The sequence below is a fragment of the Diabrotica undecimpunctata genome, chromosome 3 (genome assembly GCF_040954645.1).
Source record: "Diabrotica undecimpunctata isolate CICGRU chromosome 3, icDiaUnde3, whole genome shotgun sequence".
Classification (NCBI taxonomy): domain Eukaryota; kingdom Metazoa; phylum Arthropoda; class Insecta; order Coleoptera; family Chrysomelidae; genus Diabrotica; species Diabrotica undecimpunctata.
In genome coordinates, this window is record NC_092805.1 from 73,482,687 (window position 1) to 73,501,902 (window position 19,216).

General features: G+C 31.7%; 2 protein-coding genes across 2 annotated transcripts; both read right to left on the reverse strand.

The window, feature by feature from the left end:
• Positions 1–13,146: 13,146 nt before the first annotated feature.
• LOC140435883 (uncharacterized) lies at positions 13,147–13,578 on the reverse strand. The gene has a single exon (XM_072524596.1). The coding sequence runs from the start codon at positions 13,576–13,578 to the stop codon at positions 13,147–13,149; it is 432 nt and encodes a 143-aa protein (XP_072380697.1).
• A 1,939-nt stretch (positions 13,579–15,517) lies between these two features.
• Positions 15,518–16,333, reverse strand: LOC140435884 (KRAB-A domain-containing protein 2-like). Its single transcript, XM_072524597.1, has one exon. It carries the CDS (start codon positions 16,331–16,333, stop codon positions 15,518–15,520), a length of 816 nt encoding a protein of 271 aa, XP_072380698.1.
• Between the last annotated feature and the right edge of the window lie 2,883 nt (positions 16,334–19,216).

The window sequence follows — 19,216 nt, forward strand, 5'->3', positions numbered from 1 at the left end:
GGAGCGTGGACGATTCTGGGTATGGTCCAAATACAATCTACGAAGGAAGGTCTGTGATTTTCTGTTCAGAATTGAAAATGTTTTAACTGTGAATGAAGTTTGTTGACATCATTGTCGCTACCATTTTAACTCAAGAGTAGACTTCATTTGTAAAATGTTTTAAAGTTTTCTTTTTGCAATAAAGTAAATATTGAAAAATCAGAAAGATAAAAAGTTTTAACGATAATCATTGAAATTGGCTTTAAATTGGTTTTGACTTTAAGAAGACCTAAAATATTCTTTTTGTGTAAATTTTATTGTATTCATTTACGCTGATTGATAAGATAACGGCAAAATATGATAATTGTTTTATTCTTCTTTAAATAAAATAAAGAATACCAATTTTTTGTAACATACTATTTTTATTATTATCCTTTTTTCTCTATCACGATAACGGACAACTAGGAAATCTTTGGACCCACACATCATCCAGCCTCAAAAGTCCACTGCTGAACATAGGCCTCTTCCTCATGTTTCCAACCCCGTCTATCTTGCGCCGCTCTCATCCAGTTTTTATTGAGTCTTCTTAAATCGTCAGTCCATCTTGTAGGTGGTCGACCGACGCTTCTCTTGTCTTCCCTTGGCCTCCATTCCAATAACCTCTTTGTCCATCGCCCATCTGTCATTCTGGCTATGTGTCCTGCCCATCTCCATTTTAGTCTGGCTATCTTCTCGATGATGTCAGTCACTCCGGTTCTTCTCCAACGAAGACATCAGGAGAAGAACCGGAGTGGACCCACACAACATAGGTTAATATAAGGAGATTTTTTACCCTGAGAACCATTAAGTTATGTTTTTGATTTGCTCAATTAATCAAGTAAAAAAATTAATAACATAATATATATATATATATATATATATATATATATATATATATATATATATATATATATATATATATATATATATATATATATATATAAATTAAGGATCACTCACAAGAGTGGTGGGTTTTTTTCGGTCAAAAGGTGGAGAAAAAAGATAAAGTTGATGGCTACTTCATCTATTTATTGAAGACGTTTCTCTTTCTTAATCAGAAAGCATCATCAGTTCATCTAAAAAGAACAATATAAAAAAAACACACAAGAATGGAAAAGTTGTTACATGTGTTACCTTAAAAAGATATGTAGTAGTCAGTGATAACAAAGTTGTAAAGACACTTAAGTAAATGGACATTATACGATTATGATGTATAAACAATAAATTGAACTAGATAAGTTAACAATTTGTTCAAACTAAGCACAGCAAAAAGAACATGTGGTTTTGTTTTTTTATATAAATGTATAATTTAAAAAAACACCAAAAAAGAGAATGAAGAACTAAGAAAATCAAAGAAGCACTTCCAACAATATAGCAATAGTTATGATTTAATTTTTACTTTAGGTAGCATTATTGTATTAATTAATATTGAAATTGAATAATTTAATGTATAATGAAATTACCACTCCTGGCTTCTTGAATGCTGCCGGTAAAATGGAGTTCAATTAAGACAATCACGCCATCAACGTAAAAGACAGTCAAAACCTTGAGGTCATTAATTATGACAGAAGAGCAAGGTGAAATCCCAACCCTAATGATAGAGCGGTTTATTTTTGTTAATGTTTGTAAGGAACCAATAAATGAAAAGGAAAGGTGGTTAATAACACCAAATTTCCCCCATTGATCGGCTAAGAAAAAACAAACAAAACAAGTGAGGTCAAACCAAAAACTCATATATATATATATATATATATATATATATATATATATATATATATATATATATATATATATATATATATATATATATATATATATATATATATATCGTCAACGTTGTTCATAACTTGGAGCTGCAAATGAAACAAAAAGGATTCTATGAATCACATCAATTATATTATTGTATTGAACTATTTAATTAAAAATAGCTAATACAAAACTGTATATGCAACACGAGACTAGGTCAACAGTAATGCAAGTTGCATACGTGTAAGTTAATATAAGTAAGAAATATTTCTTGTATTCTATTTTATATTAAAATTATTTTATATGTTAATAAATATATGTGAATATGCAACTAGTGACTATGTTAAAAGTTACATAGTTTAAGTTAATATAAGTAAGAAATATTTCTTTGTTTTTTATTTTATTTAAATTTATTATTTATATGTTTATATGTTTTAAATATTTAATAAGAAAAATTTGAAAATATGTTTCTTATTAAATAATAAGTATCGATAAATAAGATATAAGTATCGTCATTTAAGTTTCTTGCTAGTAACATATTTGTATTATAATTTTATTTGCTTGATTTCATCGTAAAACAAAGTGTAATTTTTTAATTGTAAAATAAATCTTTTTAAAAAGTCAATCAAGAAGTTAGTGATTTAACATATTATATATATATATATATATATATATATATATATATATATATATATATATATATATATATATATATATATATATATATATTTAACGTGATTATTTCGACCAAAAAACAATTTATAAATATGTTGGAAATATCGGGTATGTGGTCTATAGTAAATAAAAAATCTTTGTTTTTTCTAAAGCTCAATATTTCGCCATTTATTTGATGGCTTCATCGGGAGTAACTGTAAAAAACAAACATTTCAAAACACTGACGTACACTTAGATTTACAATACTTACAGAAATTAAAAGATTATACACATAAATAAAATTGAATACTAAAATAACATTATTGTTGATGAAACTGTACATTTAATAAAATGCATGTTAAAATTTAAAATATCTTTGAGCACGTTCGTTAACAATAAATCAGATGGAACAAGTAAACATTATTTCAAAATGCAAAAAATAACAATGTAAGAAAACATTAGAGGAATAGTATTTCTTTAATTAATCATTAAGGCTAGTTAGTATGATTAATCATTAAGGTGAGTGTAGTTTTAAATTTTGTTTAATATATTGCAATATATGTTGCTTAATTGCCCCGTGTCTGTTTTATAATTTAAAGTTTGTTTATTTTTGTTAATGTGGTACATCTCCAAAAATAACCTACTTTTGTAATTTTCAGTCTGTGCCAAAATACGAGTATTGTTGTAGTCTAACAGATGACCGGTGTTTTTGTAGTGCTCGACAACTGCGCAAGAATTTTTTCCTAAGCGGCAATCACTTTTATGCTGTGTGATACGTTGTTTTAGCCACTGCGATGTATGGCCAATGTAGCTTTTTTCACATACTAGACACGGTATTTCATATACCACATTACTCCTATATAAGGTTGGTACTGGGTCTTTAATTTTAGAAAAAAGTTGTTTGCTATTTATGGTATTGTATTTAGCTATATTAATATTGGAAACATCTTTAAATATGGATACGACAGACTGGGTTAGACCGTTAATAAAGGGGAGTTTTTTGTATTTGATTGACTCATTGTTAGAATCAAGGACAGGACCTTCATAGAAATTACTGCTGTAAATGAGTTTTTTTAAAATATGTTTAGGATAGCCGTTGTTTCGAAAAATTTTGTATAATATGTCCAGATTTTTTCAATCAGATCAAACTTTTTTTTTTTGAACATCTAACTAATAACTTATTTTTTAACCACTTATTTTTAAACAATGACAAATGGTTTAAAAACTTGTCGAGCGTTGACTTTCCAAAAGAAGTGTCTGATTTTCTTTCTCTTGGTCCGAAATTTAGTGTTGAGGGTACACCCCCAGATTTTAAGTTAGATATTTTTTTAGCAGATGTAGAAAATATCATCGATGAGGTGATAGTTGAATCCAAGGATCTACTTAGGGCACAAGTAACAAATGTAGTAACTAATTATCTACACAATTCAGCATCTAAACCCCCCACAACATTAAACAAAACGTTTAAATATGTTCAAAAATATGTGAAGTTGCATTCAGACATATATATTTTACAATCTGACAAAGGTGGATGTACGGTAGCTATGAACAAACAGGATTATATCGACAAAACATTAACGTTGTTAAACGACAGATCGACATATATTCGTTTGGACAAAGACCCTACTACAGTGATACAGAAAAAATATAATGACTTAATAAAAACATTAAAAAACCAACATCAACTTACTGAACAAGTTGCAAAAAAATTAACAATCTATGACTCATGTTTTCCTAAACTTTATTGTTTGCCTAAAATCCATAAATTGGACGTTCCTCTCAGGCCTATTGTAAGTTCTTTAAAGTCCACTACGTACAACATTTCTAAATTCCTTGCTGATATATTAAATGATGCCTTTGAATATCGCAATAATTATAATTCTAAGGACACATTTACCTTTGTCGATGCTGTTAGGGGAATGCGGTTACCAAAAGATTATGTTTTGATATCTTTGGATGTAGTTTCTTTATTTACAAACATTCCATTAAATATGGTCACGGACATTATAGAAACAAATTGGAACCTTATAAAAGACTACACGACATTGTCTAAAGGTAATTTTTTACTAATTCTCAGGTTCATTTTTAATAACACTTATTTCAGTTTCAATGAAAAATTTTACTCCCAAATTTTTGGAACACCTATGGGTTCCCCGATTAGTCCCATCCTTGCTACTATTGTAACTGATCATCTCTTAGACAATGTGATCACACAATTACCTTTCGAATTACCATTTATATATAAATATGTCGATGACATCATATGTGCAGTTCCATCTTATCACATCAATACCACATTAAACATTTTTAATTCATTTAATGAACATCTTCAGTTCACAATTGAAACCGAGACAGATCTTAGTATACCATTTTTAGACACAAAGGTAATAAGAACAAATGACAATATTCTGACATTGGATTGGTACCAAAAGCCAACAGCATCGGGAAGGTATATGAATTACTTTTCAAACCACACCACTCGTCAAAAATACAATACAGTATTGGGTATAAAAAACAGGGTAATGTCCATTGTTGATGATAATTTGTTACAAAAAAATCTGGACATATTATACAAAATTTTTCTAAACAATGGCTATCCTAAACATATTTTAAAAAAACTCATTTACAGTAGTAATTTCTATGATGGTCCTGTCCTTGATTCTAACAATGAGTCAATCAAATACAAAAAACTCCCCTTTATTAACGGTCTAACCCAGTCTGTCGTATCCATATTTAAAGATGTTTCCAATATTAATATAGCTAAATACAATACCATAAATAGCAAACAACTTTTTTCTAAAATTAAAGACCCAGTACCAACCTTATATAGGAGTAATGTGGTATATGAAATACCGTGTCTAGTATGTGAAAAAAGCTACATTGGCCATACATCGCAGTGGCTAAAACAACGTATCACACAGCATAAAAGTGATTGCCGCTTAGGAAAAAATTCTTGCGCAGTTGTCGAGCACTACAAAAACACCGGTCATCTGTTAGACTACAACAATACTCGTATTTTGGCACAGACTGAAAATTACAAAAGTAGGTTATTTTTGGAGATGTACCACATTAACAAAAATAAACAAACTTTAAATTATAAAACAGACACAGGGCAATTAAGCAACATATATTGCAATATATGAAACAAAATTTAAAACTACACTCACCTTAATGATTAATCATACTAACTAGCCTTAATGATTAATTAAAGAAATACTATTCCTCTAATGTTTTCTTACATTGTTATTTTTTGCATTTTGAAATAATTTTTACTTGTTCCATCTGATTTATTGTTAACGAACGTGCTCAAAGATATTTTAAATTTTAACATGCATTTTATTAAATGTACAGTTTCATCAACAATAATGTTATTTTAGTATTCAATTTTATTTATGTGTATAATCTTTTAATTTCTGTAAGTATTGTAAATCTAAGTGTACGTCAGTGTTTTGAAATGTTTGTTTTTTACAGTTACTCCCGATGAAGCCATCAAATAAATGGCGAAATATTGAGCTTTAGAAAAAACAAAGATTTTTTATTTACTATAGACCACATACCCGATATTTCCAACATATTTATAAATTGTTTTTTGGCCGAAATAATCACGTTAAATATATATATATATATATATATATATATATATATATATATATATATATATATATATATATATATATATATATATATATATATATATATATATATATATATATATTTATATATATATATATATATATATATATATATATATATATATATATTTATATATATATATATATATATATATATATATATATATATATATATATATATATATATATATATATATATATATGTTAAATCACTAACTTCTTGATTGACTTTTTAAAAAGATTTATTTTACAATTAAAAAATTACACTTTGTTTTACGATGAAATCAAGCAAATTAAATTATAATACAAATATGTTACTAGCAAGAAACTTAAATGACGAGTGAACAATAATGTTAAAGTCCTAAATTTATAATCTTCCTATAAAATGTGGTGTCGGCATTTCCCACGAAAGGCCAGCTTTGGTCAGAGTTTGATGTCCGTGCATGGTCAGCTATCTCTATGGGAACGCTTGCTGAAAGTATGATGAAATAGGAACTGATATTGCGAAACCAAAGTGTCGGTAACCCTTGAGTGGTTCAAGGTGACTATTTTCACATATAACAGCTCCCCTCATTAGTGAAAAGTCGATGACTTGTTTCGACTTTTAAAGTTCAATTGGGGTTTCTGATACTTCTTCATTTTCTGGGCGTACGTCTGGTCTTCTTTTAAAGGTTAATCTTTTAAGTTTTTGTTTAATGGAACTGCTGCGATGTGGTGAAGGTGGAGGTGAATCCTGCGGATAGTTCATGGCAAGTCTTGGAAATCTTTTGCGTCTACATTTGCAGAAGATGTATACAAAAACTAGAATGATAATTAATGATAAAGACAATATAGTGAACCAAGGCAAATGTTCTTCGATGAATGGTTGGTTCATGATTCTCTCGAGTTCTTCTGAATATTGGTCCAGCTTATGTTGTGCAATATTTAAATCGTCTGAATTGATCTTATTGAGTTGTAATGGTTTTAAATTTGGTATGTGTATGTGTGGTATGTTTCTTCTTTCGAAATGGTCACAACATCTGTATGGAACATTAACTGGATGACTTCTGTAGGTTATATTTGGATATTTATCGATTTGATCTCTGGCGTGGACTCTAGTACTTCCAATAAAAGCTGTACATTCGGGTAGTAATCTTAAAATTGTGTTTACTTTGATTGTCTGGGTACTGATGTCTTTTCTTTCACACTTCATTGTAACTGGTAATGGATCGGATACTGTTATAACTATAAATTTCTGTCAATTTCTTGCACATTGTAATCTTGTGCTAAAAACGTTGACATCTGACAAGTTTTTGGTAAAACGCTAACTGGTTTTAATAACTGGGCTTCACATATAGTATCGCTGTCTATTGGATAGGGAAGAATATCTGTGCATATTCTTTGGTTTGAACTAATTGATTTGCATTCTTCTGTGTTTCGAGGTAATACATATGAAATTGAATCATCATCTCGCGCTATAAACTTATGTATTGTAGAAAGTGTATGAAAAAGACCAGTTTGATTATCTAATATTGGTATTGAATATAAATGATATAAGGTATAGATTTCGGGGTCGACTAGCGGAATTTCTAAAACGAATACAATTTTTGAATCGAGTTGATATGCTTGAAGTTTTATTATATCGATATACTGGGCTATATTTGATGTATAAATGGGCAATGGTAATACATTATTTTGTAATGATTGTGAGATAGTTTTCAATGAATCTAGTAAATCATTGGGCGAAATAATTGAACTGTGTAAAATTTGCAACCGAGAAAAAGTGATGGCATTTAAAATGTCATTGAGATAATTTTCTAATAATATGTAGCTTTCCATTAACGATTCACACAGATTTAAGGTTTGTAATTGTACGCGGTAAAATGATATGTCGTCAGCAATGTCTATAAGAGTGGTTTCGATATCGTTTATGTCTTTGTTAAAAGTTTCTTCGTCTATTTGTAATTTTTGGATAGTAGTGTTAAAAGATGACAAGACAGAAGAAAAGAAGACAGAAGTTGTAACAGAAATTTGGTTCTTTAGGAGTGTTTCTATTTGATTTTCATCTGTAGTGATCCTATTTATACATTGATTGAAATATTCACCGTCTGATGCATCTAAATTCCCACTAATAGATTTCCACAAGGTTCCAACACCATTGATTAATTCTCGTTTTTGGCGTGGATTATAGGCTCGTGTGTCGGCAATTACTTCTCTATATTTTAAATTTACGGAATTTGAAATTTGTCTTATCAAACTAATGTGTGTTTGTACTTCGGATTGAAATGCAAGTGTTCTTGGTGTATCGGCATTAGTAAATCTATCTAGCAAGTTTTGTAAAATTCTGTCGTTGTTGGATATGGCAGTTTTTATAGGGAGCAATTCCTTGTAAACAAGTAATGTCCATTTATCGTTAGATATTCGAATGGTACCTTCTTCGTGATAGATGATTCCGACTGTATTGTTAATGGGAGAGAGGTGAAATTGGGAGTAGGCGACTGAAAATAGTTTATAGAATCTGTAAAGAAGACATTTATTCAAAGTATGATTTTAGCCTGTCAAAATTTACTTTAGAAGTTTGATTTGTTTGGGGATTTAGAATAATGGCAGAATTTGTAAATATTTCTTGAATTTGAAAAGGTCCATTAAATAAATTTTCAGGTTTTGATTTTATTTGGGATTCTTTTACGTATACTTTGTCGCCGATTTTAAAATCAGGGCGTTGTGTTGAAATATTTTAATCAAATCTTTCTTTAGCTTTTTCTTTTGCTCTTTCTGTTTTCTCTCTGGCTACGTTATAAAAGTATTCCATACGGTTATTAAGGTCTCTAACATATTTGCTAATTAGGCTTTTTTGATTATATAAAGTTTCTGGTGGTCGTCCTGCAGTATGTCCAAAGACTAGTTCGTACGGCGTAAAACCGTGTGTCTTGTTTTTTGTATTATTGTAACATATCACTGCATAAGGGAGGATCACGAATGGGCGATCATTGGGATTTTCGGCTTTATTTGCTCGGATCATTTCTGATAGTGTGGCATGGAATCTTTCTACATATCCATTCTATTGTGGATGTTTTACACTAGAAAATGTTAATTTTATATCATAGAGGTTGCATAGATCTTTAATTTTACATTTTTAATTTTACATAATTTTTACACAGTCACAATGTATTCTTAAAGGTGTTCCGTAATGTTGGAAAAATAGAAGAAGTGTACTCGCTACGGTGACTGCTTTTTTATCGGTTAAAGGGTATGCTTGAGTGAATTTAGTTAGTTCGTCTCTAATGGTTAATGCATAGTTTCTAGTGGGATATTCAAATATGTCTATGTTGATTCTTTCAAATGGCGTTTTCTGTGTTTCCGTTATAACTAATGGTCCACTTAGATTTTTTCTGTAAATTTTAACCTTTTGGCGAACTTCACAGGCTTTTATATATTTTTCGACATCTTTTGCTAAGTTCTTCCAATTATATTTTTCTTCTATACGTCTAACGGTTTCGTTTATTCCTCTGTGCAAGTTATTTTTGCCACAATGGTAATGTTCTAGGATTTGTGGGGTTTCGTCTTCACTTGCCTGTTTAATTACATTTTGGCAGATTTTTAATTTAAGTTCTTTGTCTGCAAATATATAGGAAAATATTTCTAGAATGGGAAGTTCGAGATTATTTTCTAAGCAATAGGTCTTTGATTCGTTAAATTGTTCTTGGTTCGCATAAAGTATGAGAAATAAGTATGACATTACTCTTTGTGGATCGAAAGGTAATGGGATAATGAAATATTTTCGATCTTTCACGGTTTTACTAGATACGATATTGATCCTTCGGTTACTGTATTCTATATTTTCTTCGAATATATCACTCATTATTTTTTCGTGCAGGTCCTCAAGTTTATCCTGCCAGAAAAAAGTAACTATATTCTTGTGAGATTTATCTAACAGTTCTGCGTTTGACGTTTCTATTTGGAGTAATCGATAATGGATTTTGTTCTATATAATTCGAGAAATTTTTCGAATTCTTCGGACATCTTTTCTATTCCTTCTTCTGTGTCCTCTTTTTCTTCTTCGTCTTCTTCTGTCTCGGATTCATCTCTATTAGATGCGTGCAGGGCAAGTTTTGATTGAAAATCTGCACAGTCCTTAAAATGGTTTATTTTTATTCTTGAGAGTGCATCTGCGTTTCTGTTGATTTTCCCTGGACGGTGCTCTATTTTGTAATTATATTCTTCAAGTTTTAGACGCCAGCGTGCTAGGCAGCTTCCTGGGTCTTTGATTGAAAATAGCCATGTAAGAGGTCGATGATCAGTGATAAGAGTAAACTTGCGACCGAAAAGATATGGTCTGAAATGTTTTACTGCCCATACTATAGCTAGTAATTCTCTCTCTATTGTGGAATATTTGGTTTCTGCTCTGCATAATGTTCGTGAGGCATAAGCGATTGGCAGATCTTTTCCTAATGGGCCTTGTGACAAAACGGCTCCAATTGCGAAAGCACTAGCGTCAGTAGTGAGTAACAAGGGTTCTTCAAAATTTGGATATATGAGAATTGGGTCTGTCATTAGAATATTTTTGAGATCTTTGAATACTTCCTTACATTCGGCATTAAAAACAAAAGGGACATCTTTTTGAAGTAATTTAGTCAGTGGTTTGGAAATTTTGGCAAAATTCGGGATACATCTACGGTAGTAACCTACTAGGCCTAAAAATGATTTTATTTCTTTAGTTGTCTTGGGTTCTGGGAAACCTTTTATGCATGATACCTTGGCAGGATTTGTTTTTACTCCGTGTTCAGTTACGAGGTGTCCTAAGTATGCGACTTCTTTTCTTAAGAATTCACATTTATCCGGTTGTATCTTTAGATTTGCTTTTCTTAATCTTTTAAATACTTCTGTCAGTCGTGACATATGCTCGTGAATGGTGGTTCAATAGATGATTATGTCGTCCAAATATACAAAACATCTCTCGTTTTGAATTCCTAAGAGGATGTTATCCATTACTCGTTGAAATGTAAAAGGAGCATTCCTTAATAAAAGAAAAGCATACGAACAAATTCGTAATGTCCGTTGTCAACTGAAAATGCTGTTTTTTGGATATCTTTTGGATCGATTTCAATTTGGTGGAATCCGAACGCCAAATCTAATGTTGTAAAGTACTGACATTTTCCAAGTTGGTCCAACAATTCTGAAATTTGTGGAAGTGGATAACGGTCTTCTATTGTAACTTCATTAAGTTTACGATAGTCAATAACGACTCTCCATTTCTGTTTGCCAGATGCGTCAAGTTTTTTGGGTACCACCCACACTGGACTTGACCAGGGCGATATGCTATGCCGAATTATTCCTTGCTCTAGCATTTTGTTGGTTTGTGTCTTTACTTCTTTTTTATAAACCTGTGGATATCTGTAAGATTTCGTGTATATCGGTTTCGCGTTTTTCGTTTTAATTGCGTGCTTAATTTCATTTATGAATGTTAGCTTGTCACCTTCTATGTAAAATATATCTGAAAATTCCGTACATATTAGAATTTGTTCCTTTTCTTCTGAGTTTAAGTGGTCAATTCTCAGTTGCTCTTTAATTATTTGTTCTCTGTCTATAATTGGATGTTCGCAGTGATTTTCGTCGTAGGTGAAGATCGTCTCCAAGTTTTCTATAGGTTCGATGGAAATATTCGAAAATTCGATTATTTTTGGCATTGCATTAGCATTAATGAGGGAAGTTAAAAGTCTCCATTTTCGTCTACATGAACTAATGCGTGAGGAATTCGAACTTTTTCGATTTCTTGGGATGACAGTATTGCGTCTGTATTGAATAGGTTGCATTTTGATTTGAATATTTGTTCTGTTCGGCTACCAATCGAAATTTGGTTTATTTTTTCTTTTATTCGTTTTTTCTCTGGTCTTGGGATATGTTGTTGTTGATCATGAGTGTTTTCGTAAAGTGAGTTGCTATTTTGTTGAGCTGTAATGTTTGTGTTTGATTTCGGATATGTTTGAAAATTATTTGGCGGTACTATTTTTGTAGGAAATGTCACCGGAATATTTTCTGTGGGTTTATGTGTGTCTTGTCCAACTTTATGCAGGGTAAGAGTTTTAAAGTTTGTATGAAGTTGTCTGGTTTTAAAGTTTATTACACATTCGTAATGGTCTAGGAAATCTAGGCCAATTGTGCCGTCAAAGTCAATATCTAGATTAAAAATGAAAACTTTGTGAGGGTTGTCATCGGTAAAGGGAATAAGGAGAGATTCTGTAATTAAGAGTTTTTCGTCGGTTATGCCTTGAATTGTAACATTTTCTGGGGATCGGTTATGATAATTTCGTGCAGTATTCTCTTTGAAAACTGTAATTCCTGCACCGGTGTCAATTAGAAGTTTAAAAGTATTCGTAGCGTCATTGATACAATATAAGTTTTTAGAGCTCATTGTGTGAAAGGGGCTTACAGCCTTACAGGAATTTCTGTTCGGGGAAATTCACATTTGGATCGAAATTGTCCAAATTGAGGGCTTGGATTTGTTGTTGTACGTTCATAATATGGGTTGAAAGATTCGTATGTACTGGAGGATGGTTCTGGTTGGGTAGCGGAAGAAAATCCTGATAATTTTCTGTATCAGGTGTATCATTGATATAATCAGATGTATCATTGGTATAATCGTAAAAAGTCAGTTTGAAGATCATCTTTTGTATAATAATCTTCATAAGATTCTACGAGATCATCGGGGTATTCATTAAAGACATGGGCTCTTTGCTGAAAATTTTGGAAATTTGGATTTCTCTGAATAACAGAGGGGCGATTCTGCGATTGATTTTGAGAAGGGAAATTCGATCTCTGTGGGTTTAAATTTTGTTGATTGGAAGAGTATTGGTTTTGATTACTTGGTTAATTTTGTGGTCTACCATTATATTGATTTGAAGGGTATTGGTTTTAGTTATTTTGGTAGTTTTGTGGTCTACCGTTATATTGATTTTGGTAAGAAGGAAAACGTGATGAGCGACATTCGCTGCTTAAATGGCCAATACGACCACAACTTGTGCATTTTGAAAAATTAGATGAGGTTCTTCTCATCGGTTGGGAAGGTTTTGGATGATTTTGGCTATCTATTTGATTTTTGTGATTAGAAATACGATAACTAAAGTTCACGTCGGATACGGTTACTGGCTTCAATAAGATCTTTAGGGTTACTAGCCCTATTTATTTGTCCTAAGCGGGGTTCTAGTCCAGTTAAAAGAGTATTCAAAGCCATAGAATCAATTAACGTGCATTGGGCGGTCTTTTGGTCTTGTGTTAGGCCTGATTTTTGGATTGAGGCGTGCATGTTTGCATTTAGAACTTGTAGTCTGTTGAAAAAGGTTAAGGGTGATTCATTTGATAATTGTCGAAGTCTTTGTAGGTCATGAATTAAAGAAGTGAGATCTCTACTATCTCCGAAATTAAGGTTTAATAAATTTTTGATGTCCGTATATGAAGTTGGTTTTCTAGAGTTTATTAGTTGAGCTGCTTTACCTCTTAGTTTATTTTTAATGTGAATCGTTAGTAAGATACGTTGGTCTCCCGAAGACATTTTAATCGCGCAATCACATGCGTCTAAGAATGTGGGAAGAGAGATTGGGTCTCCTTCCAATCTTTATTCATTAGGTAGCGTTTAGGCTACATAAATTTTTATACTTTTTTTAGCGTAATTTTATTCTTTGGTCTATACACACCTTTCTTTGTAATAATTGTTGAGACTTAATAGTAATAATTGATCCAAGTTGGTAGATATCCTGTCGGTATATAAATTAACAACTTAAATTTGTAGCCACTACGGATCTACGAATTTTTTTTGTAGCAGTTTCCCTAGTAGACTCCCTTCTGTTGTTACACCCTGTATAATTTAGTAAAAAAGATTTCAAAGAAAATAGTTTTATTAAATTTTGTGTAACTTACAAAATTTTGAAGTTGTAAATAATGTTACATTTACTTCTAATACGATTGCATGATTTAATGTTATCGTACAGGAGGGACAACGCGGTCCTGTATCACACCTGCAGACTATGAACGTGCCTAGCGGCCTAGGCGGAAACGTCGCTTCTCATAAGCACTGTACTGAAATCCTCTCGTGAATTTGTCTTTAGACATGTATTAAGTAAAAACAGATCCGTATTTTGGTAATAAATTTAATCACTTAAACAGAACTTGTCAATCAAAAAACCTAACTGGACATGTTTTAAGTAAAAACAGTCTAGTATTTGGTAATAAAATTAAAACACTTAAACAGAACTTATCAATCAAAACACCTAACTAGACATGTAATAAGTAAAAACAGACTCGTATCAGGTATGTAAAATATTTAAACATAATTTCATCAAACAAAAATCCCAACTAGAAATAAGTAAAAACAGACTCCTATTTATGTAATAGATTTATTTCTGGTTGCACCAACAAATCTTGAGCTCCAGCATAGCCCAGATCAGCTTATAGATAGAGCCGTCTTACTTACTTTGTACCATAATTTTTATCGAGCCATTGCACGTAGCAATCCATTGTGACAAACTGAAAATTGATCTAAAACTCAATGGTGTAACGCATATGTTTCGTAAGCCGAGCTTAAGGCACGTCTTAAGCTTAAGATCTGTTGGTGCAACCAAGCCTAAAACACTTATCAATCAAACAGAACTTATCTTATTTAAGTTAAACACTTAAACAGAACTTATTAATCAAAAAACCTAACTGAACATGTAATAAGTAAAAACAGACTCGTATCAGGCAATAAAGTTAAACATTAATTTATTAATCAAAAATTCCAACTAGACATGTAATAAGTAAAATAAAATCGTATTTGGTAATAAAGGTTAACACTTAAACAGAATTTATCAATTAAAGATTCCAACTAGACATGTATTAAATCAAAACAGACTCGTATTAGGTAATAAATATAAACATTTAAACATAATTTATCAATTAAAAATCCCAACTAGACAAGCAATAAGTAAAAACAAACTCGTACATACGCATTAGCTGTAAGTTAACAGACTATAATTACTTGTTTTTGCAGGACTTGTGGCACTTAGAATTACACAGAACACTTGCTTTTGTACATTTGCAGTGATTTGAGTTGCATTGGCCACTAAAATTGCAGTAACGGAATCCTTGACCACCTAAATTCGAATCTTTACGGGCGCATTCCCTGAGACTTATTTTAGTAACAGGCACATCATTGGCTGAAATAAGTGTTTCCTTGCAGGTGATAAATTGGTTTCTTGCATAAAGTTGGTTTAAAATACCATGCTTGGTACCTAGCTTATACAGCCTTTCATCTTTAACAGAAATAAAAATGGCATAATATTTCGGCTATAGGCCTTAGCTCTATCAACTTCTGGAATTCGCACTCTAACACTTTCACCTAATTTTGCAACAGGGAATCTATTATTAGAATGCTTTAACATTCTGTCAGCTTGTTTTATAAGTGACTGTTTAGCAAGATCTCAAATCTCTTGAATTTTTTTGAAGTTTTCTCAACTTCAGTGCCATCTTGTCTTATCAATTGTCTTGTCTTCCCCATTGTCATTGTCTTCCTCATTGACAGCAACTATTGCATACGCATTATATTCTATTGGTCTGATAGCGTTACCGGGATATTCAACATTCGCTAATTGTGAATCCTCGGTTGTACTGTTAACATCCAAATTACCACGGTGCTTTGCTCCATCATCAGCATCATCGGATTCATCTGCTAATATTGCTTCTAAATCTTCTTCGCTTCTAATTTCAGTTAAAATACCAGCTGTTAAGGATGATTTTAATCCTACTTTAGCCTTACAACCGAATAGTGCTTCGTATGAACTATAGCTAATGACGGAATAGTAAGCTCTGTTTTTCATAAATTGGATGAACTTTATGCCTTCCCAGCACTGACTCGTTTTGTTTGTTTCCAGCCATGTGGCCAACGTTTTCTCGATATCTTGGTTCGCTCTCTCTACCAAACCTTGCGACTGGCTGTGTCTGGGTTTTCCGTGGACAATTTTCAGTTCGTCCCACATACTACAGACTTCTTCAATAATCTTATTTGCGAATTTTCGACCATTATCACTGTGTAAAATGTGTGGAGCTCCAAATATGGTAAACACTTCCAACAAATGGTACGCAACTTCTTCGGCACGGTTGGTTTTTAATGCTCTGTGCTGGACAAATTTTGTAAGATGGTCTTGATAGACCATAATAAATTTATAGTCACCATCCGCTTGTGACTGCATGTCAATAAGATTGACTTGACATCTTAAATTAAATGCACTACTTAAAATTCTCTTCACAACGAGTCCTTTTTTTGGAATACTCATTTTCTTTTGACACGATACACAAAGATTTAAGTAAACCTTGACAAACTCCACAGTGATGTTCTTATATTTCGTCTTAAGTTCTTTCATCATTCTGTTGCGGCCCCCATGTCCAATTGAAATATGAGTCTCGTGAATGATATCGAAATTTTCCTCCATAAATACATATTAAACAATAGGATCGTTTGTCGTTTTTTACTGGCACAACGAGTTTCTCGACATTACCAATTTTTACAATATCATACCGTGATAATCGTTGATATTCTTCAGGTGTTTTGTGAGAAGTCTTGTCTTTGGTTGTTTTAACTTTCATTAAAAATGCATAATACTCATCTCTGGTGAATAACTGATAATTGTTTCCTTTTCCAGATTTAAGCGTATCAATTTTATCGCTAAATCGTGCTTTCATGGACTCGAAATCACTCATTGTAAAATAAGTTCAACTAAACAAAAATGTTTTACAACGACACAGAACCGCTTCCGACTACAGATTTATTATCACTGTGGTAATACGCGCTCCTTATTTTAACACTGGTATGTCGCAGTGACTAATACACTTACTTCCCTCCACCCCGCAAGCTTCTAAGAACCTATTGGTATTCAACATTTATCACGTTTACCGTTTACACCGTTTAGACGTTTGAATACGGGATTGTAGTAACCGGTATAATTATTAATAATTCCCATTTAATCATATTTACCGTAACATCTATATATATATATATATATATATATATATATATATATATATATATATATATATATATATATATATATATATATATATATATATATATATATATATATATATATATATATATATATATATATATATATATATATATATATATATATTTAACCCTTAACTACTGACGTGGATGTTTCAGGACGTAGACTCTGATATGCGGTATGTCATACCGTTGCCTATTCTCCTTTGTTTTTAATATGAATTTATCTTATATCACTGTATTTGTTTTTTATATCAACTACGGAATGATTCTTCACATTACTGTAGCATAATGTACTGCTACAAGTAAAATAAACTTTACTTTTTCAAAAATATTATGAATGCATGCATAATATTTAAAAAAATGGTGGACGTTACTACAAAATCGTTTATAAACTAAATTACAAGAAAAATTGATTACTTGTGAGTAACAAATGGTAAAATAATGTTAAAAGAAACAGACTAATGATTTAAATTTAATGAGAAACTAAAATACAAAATTCTGACAATAACCAAAAATTACAATAAAATAACTAGTCATTTTGCGCGCAAGGTCCGCAATTTTTCTTTGTACACTGTAAGCACACTGGTTTTCCACAAGAAAAGCACACATAAAAAGTCTTTCGCTTTAATGCACTTGGGCATAAGTAACACGTCTTCTTTTTCTCAAGCCTTTCTTCAAAATCTGCTTCTTTTGGCGTTTTTGTCCTAGTATTCGTTCAATACCACATAATAATTCTCTCGGGATTCTGGGATTTTCGAGTCTTCTTTGTAGATGAGGTAACACTAATTGCTTCTCCAACTCCTTTGTGTAGTTTAGCCTTTCCATATTATCTTCTTGTAGTGATTGGTACACAACATGCGAATTAACAGCAGCTATATCAATGATGCGGTAAAAAATAGTAATGCTGCCATCGGCGAGAACGACGTTTTACAGAATATTTGGCACACTTGGCATCTAAAGTATCGACACCTCCTTTCGTACGATTATAATGAGCTATAATTTCTGGTTTTCCAGTAATCTGATCCGTGCCTATTGAATGGTGCATCGAAGAGATAAGTAAAACAGCCCTCGATTTTTTTGGCACATGGGAAATTAGGGATAAACTTTTCGTAAATCCGTAAGTAGTTGAATTTACTTGCCTACATCGGTGTGGCTAGAATTTTCGTTTATTTTTCTTGAGGGTTCCCACATACGTTGACTTCTTTACTTTTAACTGCTTTACTAATTCTATAGAACTAAACCAATTACCAGCTGTGATATTACGGTTAGTTCCATAAATAGGTTTAGCAAGCCGAAGAACAGATTGAGTTGGTTTATTCATCTTCTTTTCTTCCCCAGATAACCCAGTTCCGTCAGTGTCCTTGCCTCCATATATATAGGCATTGTATAAGTAACTTGTTCGTGCATCAGTCAGGCACATTATTTTAATGCCATATTTCACAGGCTTATTAGGCATATACATTTTAAACCTACACCTTCCCTTAAAGCCGACCAACATTTCATCAATACAAATAAATGTGCCTACGGAATACAGTTTTTGACAATTTGATATGAATATATTAAATATGTTACTAATGGCTGCTGTTGGATCTATCTTTTTTTCTTTCTTCTCTATCCAGAGGGTTATAAAAACGTAAACATTGAAATATTGCAAATCCATCTTTTGACAAAACACATCTGAATATATCTCTACCAGTGCCATCTGTAGCAAATATAGAATTTATATTTTCGTCATTAGATTTGAAAGCTGATGAGTATAAAAACAATCCCAAAAAGATTTGCTTTTCTTTCCTTAGCTACTTATCTTCGAATATTAGGTGTCTTGGTAGCTACGATATTGTAGAGCTTATGTATGGATGTGAGTCTTAATATCCGCTGAATTTAAATGACTAATTTATAGCTAAACCTACGAGTTAAGTATGTGTTGGTGTCATTCATACTGGCAAGGTATGTTCGGCAGCGGAGGCATAGAATGCAAGCGTTTACGTTTTAAGGGTGGAAGGATGTGCTTCTCATTTTTAGGTGACAAGTTTGCGGAGAATAATACTTCTGGTCCTCAGTGTGGCTTTTAGTTTTAAACAAAGTTCTTTGAATGACTAAGTGTAATACAAACTATCTTCAAGATATTTATAGCAAGTCCAGAGTATAAGGATTT

Coding starts and splice junctions, on each gene's coding strand:
- LOC140435883 (XM_072524596.1), bottom strand. CDS start 13,578: ATGTCTTCGGGAGACCAACGTATCTTACTAACGATTCACATTAAAAAT.
- LOC140435884 (XM_072524597.1), bottom strand. CDS start 16,333: ATGAGTATTCCAAAAAAAGGACTCGTTGTGAAGAGAATTTTAAGTAGT.